We start from the raw sequence: 12,983 nt of genomic DNA, 5'->3' as shown, positions 1-12,983 counted from the left end.
ATTGGTAATGTATATACTAGCAAAGCGAATTATAAAATGGCTTTATAAATTTATAAATAGTGTCAAAAAAAATTATAAAATACAGTAGGGAAAACACATTCTTTATATGCTAATATTTTAAACAATATTGGAAGTGCATATTCTTTTCAGGGAAAATATTAATAATCTATATAAACTTATTATTAATGTAAGCAAATTATTTATAAAATATTAGGAAAAGCTCATCCTATATATATAAAAGTATTAGACAACATTGGCAGTATATATAACAACATAGATGAAAAATAAAAAGCCACATAAGTTTTTAAATAATGTAGATAAATTTTATAAAATTAAAAGACACATGATTCATATATAATTAAATTAAAAAATATTTGTAAATAGTATATAAATTAAGGTGAATATTAAAAAGCTATAAAGATTTATGAATAGTGTAGATAAATTTAATAAAAAACATTAGGTAAAACCAATCTTTAATATGCGAATACATTACAAAATATTGGAGCAATATATTTCATTCAGTGCAAATTTTAAAAAGCATTAAAAATGCTTGAATAATGTAAAAAAATATATTTAAATATATTAGGAAAAAAACATCATAAATATGCATAAAAAATACGTAATATTGGTAAGGTGTACTTGTATTACGGTGAATATTAATATGCTCTATAAATACTATAATAATGTTAAAAAATTTAATATTAAATATTAGGAAATACACATCCATAATATATAAATACATTAATTAATATTGGTGAAATATATGTGAAACAAGGCAAATATTAAAAAGGGGCACATATTTTTTAATAATGCAAATAAATTGTATAAGATATATAAGGAAATACATATCCATTATATGCATATATTTTGCACAAACTTGGAAATATTTATTATATTCAGGGCGAATATTAAAAATCTATAGAAATACTTGAATAATGTATATAAATTTAAGATAAAACAATAGGAAAAAGGCATATTAAATATGCAGCCACATTAACCTGTATTGGTAATGTATACTAAAGACAGAGTAAATTTTAAAAAGCTATAAAAATATTTAACTAGTGTAAATAAATTCAATAAAGTATTTTAGGAAAAACCCATCCTTAATATGCAAGCACAATACTTCATATTGGTAATGTATATAATAGTAAGGGTAAGTATTAAAAAGCTTTATAATTATATATTTAAAGCAAATAAATAAAATAAAAAATATTTGGAAAAAATCATTTATAATCTGCAAGTATATTAAACAGCATTGGTAGTATATATTTTAGTCAAGGTAAATATTAGTAAGGGTTAAATATATTTAAATAATGTAGATAAATTCAATTAAAAAAATTAGGAAAAATGCATATTTAATATGCAAGTACATTAAACAATATTGGTAATGCTTATAGATCTCTAGGCGAATTTTAAAAAGCTATTAAAATATATTAATAATGTAAATAAATTCATTAAAAAATGCAAAGAAAAAATCTTCCAAAATATGCGAATATGCTAAAAAATATTGGTAATATTTATTTTAATCAAAAAAAATATTAATAAGCAATAAGATATTATTAATAGTGTAGATAAATTCAATAAAATATTTTTGGAAATTTTCATCCTTAATATGCCAGTACATTATGTAACATAGGAATTATATATAGAAATCAAAAAAAATATTAATAAGCTATATAAATGATTGAAATGTGTAGAAAAATTCAATAAATAAAATTAGGTAAAACACATCCTTAATATGCTATTACATTAAGCAATCTTGGTAATGCATATTTGAATAAAGGTTAATAGTAAACGGCTATAAAAATTTATTAATAATGTAAATAAATTAAATAGAAAACTATTGGAAAAAAGCATCCTTCATATTCGATTACATTAAATAATATTGGAAATCTTTATATGATTCAAGGATAATTTTAGAAAGCTATAAAAATATATTAATAAGGTAAATAAATTCAATAAAAAACATTGGGATAAACAAGTCCGCAATATGGAATAACATTAGGTAATCTTGGAAATTTATATTGCCAACAAGGTTAATATTAAAAAGCACTTAAATATTATTAATAATTCAAATATATTCAATAATATACAGGAATAGTATTTTCAAATTAATAATATCAATTTACAGTAAAACAAATTCTTTCTATATATTTACGTCTTAGTAAATTTTAAAAATTAATTTAAACTTTGAAATTATATTCATAATGAACATATTTTATTAATATAAAAATTAATTATTATACTTATTCATTTTTATTATTTAAATACTTTATAATATTATTATATTAATATTATTAATAAAATAAACTATGTATATTAAAATAATAGAAAATCATTTCAAATATATTAAATATATATATAATGTGAATATCTTGTTGTGAATTATTTTTATTTAGTTTTTATATATTATTAATCATTGAGGTTTGTTATTTTCAATTTCCTTTTATGATTTAATTTCTTTACTTGAGTTGTACTTAGACATAATTAATTTTGATTCTTTTTTTAAATTTTCTTCATTAAATTATTTTGGATATTTAGACATGACTCCTGATGGTTAATATTATTATGATAATTATTGAATACTAGATAATTTGTTATTATTTATTGTTACTCTATTATGTCCAAATACATTTGGTGCTGTCAATTTACTTTATTATGTACTATTAAAACAACCCATTTTTTAAATAATTTATAATATAAAAATTATTAAATTAATTATAGAAAATATCTAATCAATTATAATTTAATAATTATCTTTTTTTTTACAATGAGAATTTCATATACTAAATATTGTTTCTCTAAATTTTGATATCTGGCTAGTATTGATAAGTAGATCTGTATTTTTGTCTATATTTTAATGCATTATTTTTTAAAGATGGTAATATAATACTTTACTTATTAATATCCTCCTCTTTATGAATTGTAGATTTTTTCTTATTTCTTCTAGGTTGATATAAATTTTTTAAAATTATATCTACTTCATTATTATTCCCAAAAGTATATTTTTATTTAATTCTTGATACCAATCCTTTTTTTATGTAATATGATTAAGGAGGTTAGTATTTATGCATTATTAATTAATTATCTTCAATATTTAAATTCTTTAATATTGTTTAATTGTTTTTAATAAGGTCAATAGGATTCAATAATAGTGTTCTTTTTTTCATTTATAAATATAATCATAAATTAACTGTTTAGTATTACTAAAAATATAAATAATCATTATAAATTATATTATCTTTATAGCAGTTATAACTACTAAAAATTGCATCTTAAATTTAATTTACTCGAAATTGATTTTGTTATCTTTTGCAAAATTTCATTCTTTTGAATGATGTATTTAACTTTATGCAAAATTTACTATTCATGATCAGCATTAAGAAGTAACTGAAGTTATTAAATAGGAGATCTAGATTTAACGATATTTTCTTTAAACAATTTCATTTCTTATTTAATTTTATCTTTCTAATAACATTATTAATTACTTTAATACTCCATAATTTTATTTTCTAAATACCATATTTTCTTTTCGCAATTATCTTTTTGTTAATATAAATTTCTATTTTATTCTAGAATGTTTTAAAATTTTGTAGAGCCAATTTAATTCATAAGTTAATATCTGAAATTATTTTTGGGCTAAATTTTTTTATTATTATTGATTTTTTCCTTTATTAAATAGTCAGTTTTCTTTTATTGCCAATTTTTATCATTTCCATTACTTTTATAAAATAATTTTTGAGTTGAATTAATTTCATTTTGATGAAAGAATTATCTTGCCTATTTTTACATTTTATGGCCAATAGGTTTATTAATAGATGAGGATTTATACCCTTTTTTCTCAAAGATATTTTTTTAATTTGCAAATCTTTCCTTTTTGAGCTTTTAGATATTTTCATATATTGATGATATATTTTTCATATTAATAAATTATAATGACCACAATTCCCAATATTCTCAATCTTATACCATGGTAATCATCAAATCTATTTACACTTCTCATTTAAACTTAAATAAATTAATGTCATTCACTGATTCATTATATGACTCATCAAAACAACTAATGTATATTATTGAATCTAGGATTGGGTAATTAAAGAAATGGAAAGATTATACATAGATCGAATATTCATATGTTTAATCCTTTTAAGTAATTAGGATTATAGAAAATTGCTTAATTATTGAAATAATATATTCTAGTATAGTTAAAGCATAAATCTATTGCTATTATTATTTCAGGTATTTAAATACAATCTTATTTTAATAATTTACAGACTTTGAATAATTTTATTAATTGTTTGTTCAATTGCCAATTGAGTATATTAATAATTAGAACATATTATCATAAAAATCAATAAATATAGCATAGAATAATAATTATTAAACTTATTAGAATATAAAGCTAATGTTATTATAACTTGTAAAAATATTGTTTAAGATTGGATTAATTTAGAAATGTTGGTTAAAAAGCAGCAAGGCAATTTTTACAGTGAAATTTATCAAATAAAAAATGATCAATTGATGAGATTAAAAATTGAAATTAGAAAAGTTAAATAAATTAATTAGACTAAAGTTGGTGATCAATTAGATAGTAAATATATTAAAAATTAAATATAAAAGGAATTGGAGACTGAAATATTTCCCTACAAGAAACAACAAAGATAGGAAATATTTTTAGATGATTAATATGAATAATAATAAGATTTAGATATATGATTATTAATTAATGTTAAAAGTATTATCAATAATTATCTATTATAATACTTTTATTATATTACATAATCTAATTAATAATCATTAAATTTATTAAATATAAATCAAATTAATTTTGATTATAGATAATATATATAAAATGGAAGTCAATGAAATAATAAATATAATAATTAATTTCATTAATGTTTATTTTCCTCAATTATCAAATTTATAGCTCTATTAATTTAATTTTTCTTAATCTTAAATTGTTTACATTCAATTGTATAATCACCAGCCTTATCAAGTATTTCTGCGCAAATGAATTAAATTACTGCTGAGATGTATATTGAACTTTTTTCAGATACTTTAATTCCTATGTTATATTTATGCAATAATCGATTAAATTTTGTTACAGGAAAAATAATTCCACTTTTTTATGATTTTCCTTTTCTTTTGATTAATTTTTTTTTCTTTTTTTATCTTTTGACTCTTACTTTTTTTTAAGGTTTCTTTTATTCTTTATATTTAATTGGCCATGATATTTCCTTTTTTTAAACTTTTTGCCAGAGAGTAGGCTCAACACCATGCATAGACTAAAAAGAATTCCGTTTATTAATTTAATTAAATAATATAATCTTTTGTTATTTATTCTTCAATTACATAGAAAGTTACAAATCATATTCAGAATGATAATATTCTCTAAAAGCAGATCCTTTCTTCTTTTTCTAAGTTTGTTAAAAGATAGGACATTAACCTTCTAAATTAAGATTATCCAATATTTTTAACGAATCAAAAATCTTAAAAATTCTTTTTCGGTATCCTGCCTCCCTCTGTATCTCATTATTCATGAAATCTAATTGTCTCAATTTAAGTCCTTTTTATGAGAATTTAATAATGGAATTAATTGAGCCAATAATGCATCCACCCAACATTAGACATTGCAATTTAGGACAAATTGCCAGATTTTATAATTATTTTCCTCTTATTTGGTTGTATAGCAAGTCTAATCGTATTAAATGAGGTAATTAAGGGAATTATTGCAGAGATTAAATTTGGCAATCATTTAGGGCCAACATCTGAATATTTTTGAATTGTTTAAAAAGGCCTATATTACCCTTATTAAATCTTCCAATGGCAAGGGTAACAATCCTTATGCAATAAACATCTTTTTTCTATGCGTTTATATCATTTAGTTGTTCTGTTAACCTTTTAATACTCATATAATAAAATCTCAATTTTTAAAAATTTATAATACAGATGAAAAAGAAAACAGTTTTAAAAAATCAAAATCCTATAAACGTCAAGTAAAACAATAAAAAAACAACGATTTAGGTGAAAGTGGATAAAACTGAGAATAAAGATTGCCTTAAAAAATTATTCAAACGAATTAAATAACTGTAAGACCAATTATTTATGCAAAAAAAAAGATAGATTTAATTAATATGTTAACATAAAAAATGTGGTGAAAGGATTTAAAAACATGAATAGTATCAATAATAATAATTGTAGTAAGAGTAATAAATAGAAGAAGTAATAGTTTAGAAGAAAGTGAAAGTGAGGAAGTAGAAACCTGTTTAAGTTATAAAAGAAGTAGAAGTAATAAGGTATAAGCCAAAACCATAGATAATTAAAGAAAAAATAGTTTAAGTTCCTAAATATATTTAAATGTAGAAAAAAATAAAAATCCCAGTTTAGAAAATCAAGTAAATTAAAAAGATTGTTAAAGTTCCTAAATAAAAAATTATTTATTAAGATGTATTGTAATAGAAACCTATTGATAAAATTAAGTATGAGGAAAGATTAGTCGAAGTTAAAAAACAAGTTATAAAATAAAGATAAATTTAAATTCCATATTAAGTTCCCAAATAAGTAGAAGTAAAAATTCCAGTTGAAAAAATAGTCAAAAAACCACGAATTATTTAAATTCCAATATAAGTTGATGTTCCAGTCTAACAAAAGAGAGATGTTTTCTATGGGAAATATAAAGATAGACTAATAGATAAATAATAAATAATTGAAAGAGAGTAATTGGTTTAAGTTCCTGTTAGAGTTTAAATTCCTGTACCTATATAAGTACCAGTATAACGATAAGTGCATCTACCTAGATAAAATATAATATAAAGATATGTAGGACAATAAGCATTTAATTAATACAAATTGTAAAAATAGGAGAATATATACCTCCGCTAAAAAGTAAATTAATTAGTTAATTATATGCAAACTCTTATTGAAGTCAATAATGGTAAAAATAGATAAATTGAAAAATTAGTTTTTGATTCTTCTAATTATGGTTAAATGCCATATTATTAAAGATCGCCATAAAAAATAGCCAAAGCTGAATAATATTCTAAGATTTAATATCCTACATATCCTATTGAAAGAAAATAAGATAAAACAGATTATTCTGTTTATATTGAACAATTGTATAAAAGAAATGGTCAAACATATAATAAAAATAGACCAAATAAAAGCTTCATGTAATCATAAATAAAAAGATTAGATAGACAAAGATAATAATTCAGAAATGATTTAATGAGATAAATGAATTCTAGATCATTAAGACAATAACAATATGATGATAGTCCATATAATAAAATTCATTAAAATTATAGTCCTTACAGTAGAATTAAATAATCAAATATAATAAATCAAAATTAACGTAGATTAAAATAATCATAAATAATAAGTCAACACTAAAAATATAGATAAATTCGAAATATATAATATGGAATACCAGGAATTGATATAATTATGGATTATGGAGGAAAAACACCAGCATTTAGAGAAAGTTAGTAATATGCACAAAGATATAAGAAATTATATTGCGGAGAAGTTGTTCCATTAGCTCAATAATAATTAAACGATTGAAAAATAAAATAATATTAATAATATCAACAAAATGGAATTTCACATAATAATATCAACAAAATGGTATTTCACAGAAGAAGAAAAATAAGAAAATTGAGAGGATCTATCAGTTGCGGTTACGGACGAGTTGGAAGACATCGAAAGCACGAAGCCGGTAGAGGAAATGCCGGAGGGTTGACTCATCACAGAACACTCTTCGATCAATATCATCCTGGTTATTTCGGGAAAGTTGGCATTCGACAATTTCATCTTAAGAGGAATAAAACATTCATGCCTTACGTAAATATTGATAAAATATGGTCACTAGTGTCAACTTAAACAAGGAAAAAGTATAGTAATCCTAAAGGAAAAATACCTGTCATTGATGTTACTCGAGCAGGCTACTTTAAAGTACTTGGAAAAGGAAGATTGCCCTTTCAGCCAGTTGTTGTAAAAGCTAAATATTTCAGTAAATCTGCGGAAAGGAGGATTAAGGCTGTAGGAGGAGCATGCATTATTGCTTGATTATTTAAATATTATGGATATTAATAGTTTGCTTTTATATAACTATATTCAAGACATTGAATTACTGTAGGAGTCGTAAGTATTAGTTATGAGTAAGTTTTATAGCATTAAAAATAATATCATTCTTTTATGTTCGATTTTACCTTAGGAAATTAAGGAATTACTTCTATCTAAGTAAAAAAAGTTATTATAATTTGAAGAAAATAATAAATTGAAATAAAAGATCTTTAATTTTGAAAAAATTAATGCTGCCATCTAATTTAAATCTCATTAATAATTAGAAAATTTAAATATATTAACAAACTAAAAAACATAAAAAATCAACTATTTGTTTTAATTAAAATTAATAGATAGTCCTTCTTTAAAATATCTTAATGCATATAAAAAAGCATTAAAGCTGTAATATATGCGATTAGGAATAAAATAATATTTAAGTTTAGATTAATAATAAGAATATCAATTAATAATCAATGGATAATAAATATTATAAAAGATGTTAAAAGGTGAAAAAGTTTATGAAAAAATACCTAAAAATTTATAAGGCAAAATATTAATTATTTTATTGAAATTAGACATACGAAGTTATAAATATAAAAATATTATTAATAAATTTTGGGAAAAATCTGTTAAAGGGATTTAACAATATAATACGATAATAAATAATTGATTTAAGAATGGAAAATTCATTATTTTGAACAATTAAAAGAACAATTTTTTATATGTATTAATAATTATGAAAAAATAAATAATTAAATAATAAAAGAATAATTATAATTAATTAAATATAACATAATTCCGATATAATCAATAATTATTTTTTAAATGTAATAGATAATTGATAGAAGAGTCAAGGTATATGTTGCAAATAAAAATATGGACTGGATTGAAGTAGGAGAAGGAAATCTATAAATATACAGCGCTTTAGACGAAACTCTAATGATAAAAGATTAATTTATAAAAGTTTCATCAATCACCAAAGCATAATCAATCATGTAAGAATCCAGAAAAAAAAGATTGAGAAATGGAATGCCTGATGAATATTTACTTTTTTCAATGATTGATATTGCTAATATATACCAAAAGCAATCGTAAACTGTTATTATCTGGTATGATAATTCAATTGATGATTAAATTGCGGTTAGTTTCATTTCTCAAAATTTTACTCAGCACATTTTTAATAGAATTTGTAAGAAAATTGGGAAAGAACCTAATGATACAGTAATTATTCCAGAGTAAATAATCAACTAAATTTCTTTACCTCAAATGAAAAATTTAAGATAATATATTGAATTAATTGGAAATAAGTCAGATATGGTATGTGCATCTTTTCAGGCTAAATTTGATTAATTTATATAAAGATTGCGTAATATATTTGAGAATTGTGTTACTATCTAGTAAAAGGGTTTATTTAGAAAATTAATAATATAGTTACTTAATTTAAATGATGGTTTCATTACTATTACTTTGATGCATTCTGATAACTATTAATTCATATTTAAAGCTTTAATTTAAAAAATAACAACTTAATAATTGTAAATATTATAATGTAAAAATTCGATTTCTACTATTCAACTTAGTTAAACAATCTTTTAAAAAGCTAAAATTATTCATAGGATAAACTATTATAAAGATAAATTTGTTTCTAATATATAAAATAGTTAAAATTTGTTGAATACACTCATTTATCAACAATATTTCAGTTATTTTTAATATTTGCTCTAGGAAAATAAAATAGTTTAGATTATAAAAGGATTTCCTAAACATAAATAAAAAACCTTAGATTATATTATTTATATGAATGGTATTCTAAAAAATTATTTTTTTAATAATTATTCAGAATTATTTAAACTTAAAGTAGCTAAATAATTTATACAAAACGGATTACTACACATGCTAAAAAAATAATTTGAATAGAATAAATAATAATTGCAATAAAAAATATTTTAAATATTTTTATCATTTATACAAGTGGATTAATTTGGGTTTACATAATTTCTTATTTAAGATGAAAATAAATCCTTTTTGAAAATATTAGCTTAAATAATGCTCCATTCATAAAATTCTTCTATAATATCTACTATAATCATATCTCTTTTTTATTAAAGAAAAAGCTTAAATACAAAAAAAATGAATTTTTAAAAGTTCTATGCTATGACATATTCATTCGTATAATAAAGTATAATTATTTACACATCAAAACCAGATTGTTATAAATTGGATAACTTTTAAAAGTTATTAAATATTATAGATTAGCTTGTTAAAAAATAATTTACTTCTATATTTGATATCATTATCAATTATGATCTAATAAAAATATTTTTAAATATTAAATAAAACTCTAAACAATATCATTATTTATTAGTAAAAATAGCAAGAATATTAATAAGACCTGAACAAAATAACATTAATACATATCTAATTTAATCTACAATAATTTAAAAGATCATTACAATTATTAATAAAAAAAAAATATAAAGGTTTAATCTTTAATTGCTTTAAAGGAATCATTTATAATATTATAAAATTCGATTTAAATATAATTATTTAATAATTTAAAAAAAATTGTTATAAAATTCAAGCAAAACATTTGAAATTATAAATCTAAAAATTATATAAATAAAGATCACAAAAATAATTGTTAGTACAAAAGTACATAATATAAAAATAAGAATTAAAACAAGATTTAAAACGAAATAATGAAAATTATCAATAATACGACGATTTAGGAAATATACAAATTATGAAGAAAGCAAAATTAAAGTGAATAACAAATCGATTACTTGAAGGTATATTTTAAATATGGATCATTTCTTTTTGGGGATTTTTTCTTTTGAATCTTTTGTTTTCTTAGTTGGACCTTTCTTGACTTCACATCCATTTTTCTTATTTCGTACAATATATCCAAGTCTTTTCTTCAAAATCATAACTTTAAATCTTTAAAAGTCGTTCAATCCTTACCTTAATTTCTTCTTAGCCAATTTTTTTCCCAATGAACTTTACTCAAACTTATTAACAAGTTTAAACTTCTGAATCCTTTTTCTAAGTTTGCCAGTTCTCATCCCATGCCTAACTTAAGCAATTTTTTAATTAAGCAATGTTAACCTCTTTAATGGCATGCTTTGTCTTTTAATTTCTTAGCCATCTATTAATACTTTATTCATATCTATGACATCTACTATGACACCTAATTTACCTTCATCAGGTCCATAATTCACTCTGGCAGCTCGTCCTACTTAAACAAATTTGTTGAAAAGCATTATATATATATATATCAATTAATTTTCATTTTATTAATACGCTAAATTGCTTTCACATATTTTTTTTCTTTCTATTAGTGCTATTATTTTAGTTGTTATAATTTGAATAATCCTTCTTTTAGTTATTTATTTCTTTATATTATGTCTCTTTTCTTTTATAGTTATCCATTACGAAATTATTTAATTTGTTTGACTCTGAACATTACTATTTATAAATATTTAATATAGTCATTATAGCTAATTTCATTTAAATCTTAACTTATCATTGTCCTTGATTGGAAATCTTTTATAATTAATTAAAATTTATCTCCAGGTTGACATAATGAATCAATATTGAATCTTTTAATTGTTTGCCAATCTAATTTTTATTGCATTCAAATTTCAGATAATGATAATATATATTAAATATATTATATATATATTAAATATATTAAATATATTAAATATATTAAATATCAGATCATATGATTTCCCAATTATTAATCATCATCTTCTGTAAAGATAATAAAGCATGCTACCTAATTCCCTTCTCTGCAGAATCAGCTGCCAAACTCATCAATTTCTTCTTAACTTAAAACTTCTACAAAACTTTTTTCCCGTATGGATAAAACCTGCAAAATTAGCCTAAGTCATAGCATGCAATTTAAATATTGGTAGCATTTTTTTAATCACCCAATAACTAAATTATCTTTTTAATCAATAAAAATTCATCCTATTAAAATTTTTTAGTATGCTACTTCCAAAATTTTTAAGAGTGGGAAGGCCCCCAAATGAAAAATTTAGAATTCAATTATTTTTTATACTTTTAAAAAGATGTCAAAATTTTAAAATTTTGCTAGAGTAACTAACCTAAATCTTTAATATTATTTTATAAAGTTTTATCTTTAATATTTCCTTTCAGTATTGAATCAATAGATCTTAACATATTCACATCAATCATTCTTTATAAGGCTTAATTATTATCTTTAATATTAAATAAAATAAGAAAAGCAGCTCTAATGATTTTCTACCTTGAAAACTTAATACATTAATATGATATTAATTTAATAACAGAACTTGAAGGCATTGATAATTATGCAATTCCTTCTTGAAAAAAAGATAATAACCATAATGATATAAATCCTGTATAAGTAATTTGAATATCATTTGATTTCTTTATATGTTAAACTATTGATTATGATCCTTCTGATATTAGGAATCGTTTAGCTGTTGAAGTATGTTTAATTAAATTATTAAGTGATAATAAATAACTATATGAACCTATATTTTAATTAAGATTAGCTTTGACTATAAAATTAAGGAATCCATCTCTTTAATTAATATCATTTTAATATATCATCGAGCAAATATGTATTGCAGCTTAACATGAACATTTTTAATGTTTATTAAGTAATACTATAGTTTTTAAACTATTTAACATATTTAAGAAAGAATCTTATTTGATAATTTTCTTAAATGTCTTTATATACTTGTTATCTTAACTTAATATTGCGTCAAGTGTTGGTATAACATACATCATAAGATATTTATCATGTTAAATTTTAATAATTAAATCCGACAACATACCAATATATTTTTAGGGATTATCACTTATATAGTTTTATTGGTCAGATTTGGAAAGTCCCTTAAAATTGTAGAATATTTTATCTGTCTCCTAATTTA

The 12,983-nt window shown here is 20.9% G+C and overlaps 1 protein-coding gene across 1 annotated transcript; it reads left to right on the top strand.

Annotated features, from left to right (window-relative positions):
• Positions 1-7,620: 7,620 nt before the first annotated feature.
• Positions 7,621-8,064, top strand: LOC308128338 (large ribosomal subunit protein uL15-like; the record flags this gene model as incomplete). Its single annotated transcript, XM_080494043.1, is given in 2 exon segments — positions 7,621-7,875; positions 7,879-8,064. Coding segments are annotated over 2 exon segments (441 nt in total).
• Positions 8,065-12,983: the final 4,919 nt, after the last annotated feature.

This window comes from Lipophrys pholis, assembly GCF_963383615.2.
Source record: "Lipophrys pholis genome assembly, contig: SCAFFOLD_612, whole genome shotgun sequence".
NCBI classification, from domain to species: domain Eukaryota; kingdom Metazoa; phylum Chordata; class Actinopteri; order Blenniiformes; family Blenniidae; genus Lipophrys; species Lipophrys pholis.
Note: the sequence above shows the minus strand (reverse complement) of the source record. Positions and strands in the feature narration are given on the sequence as shown.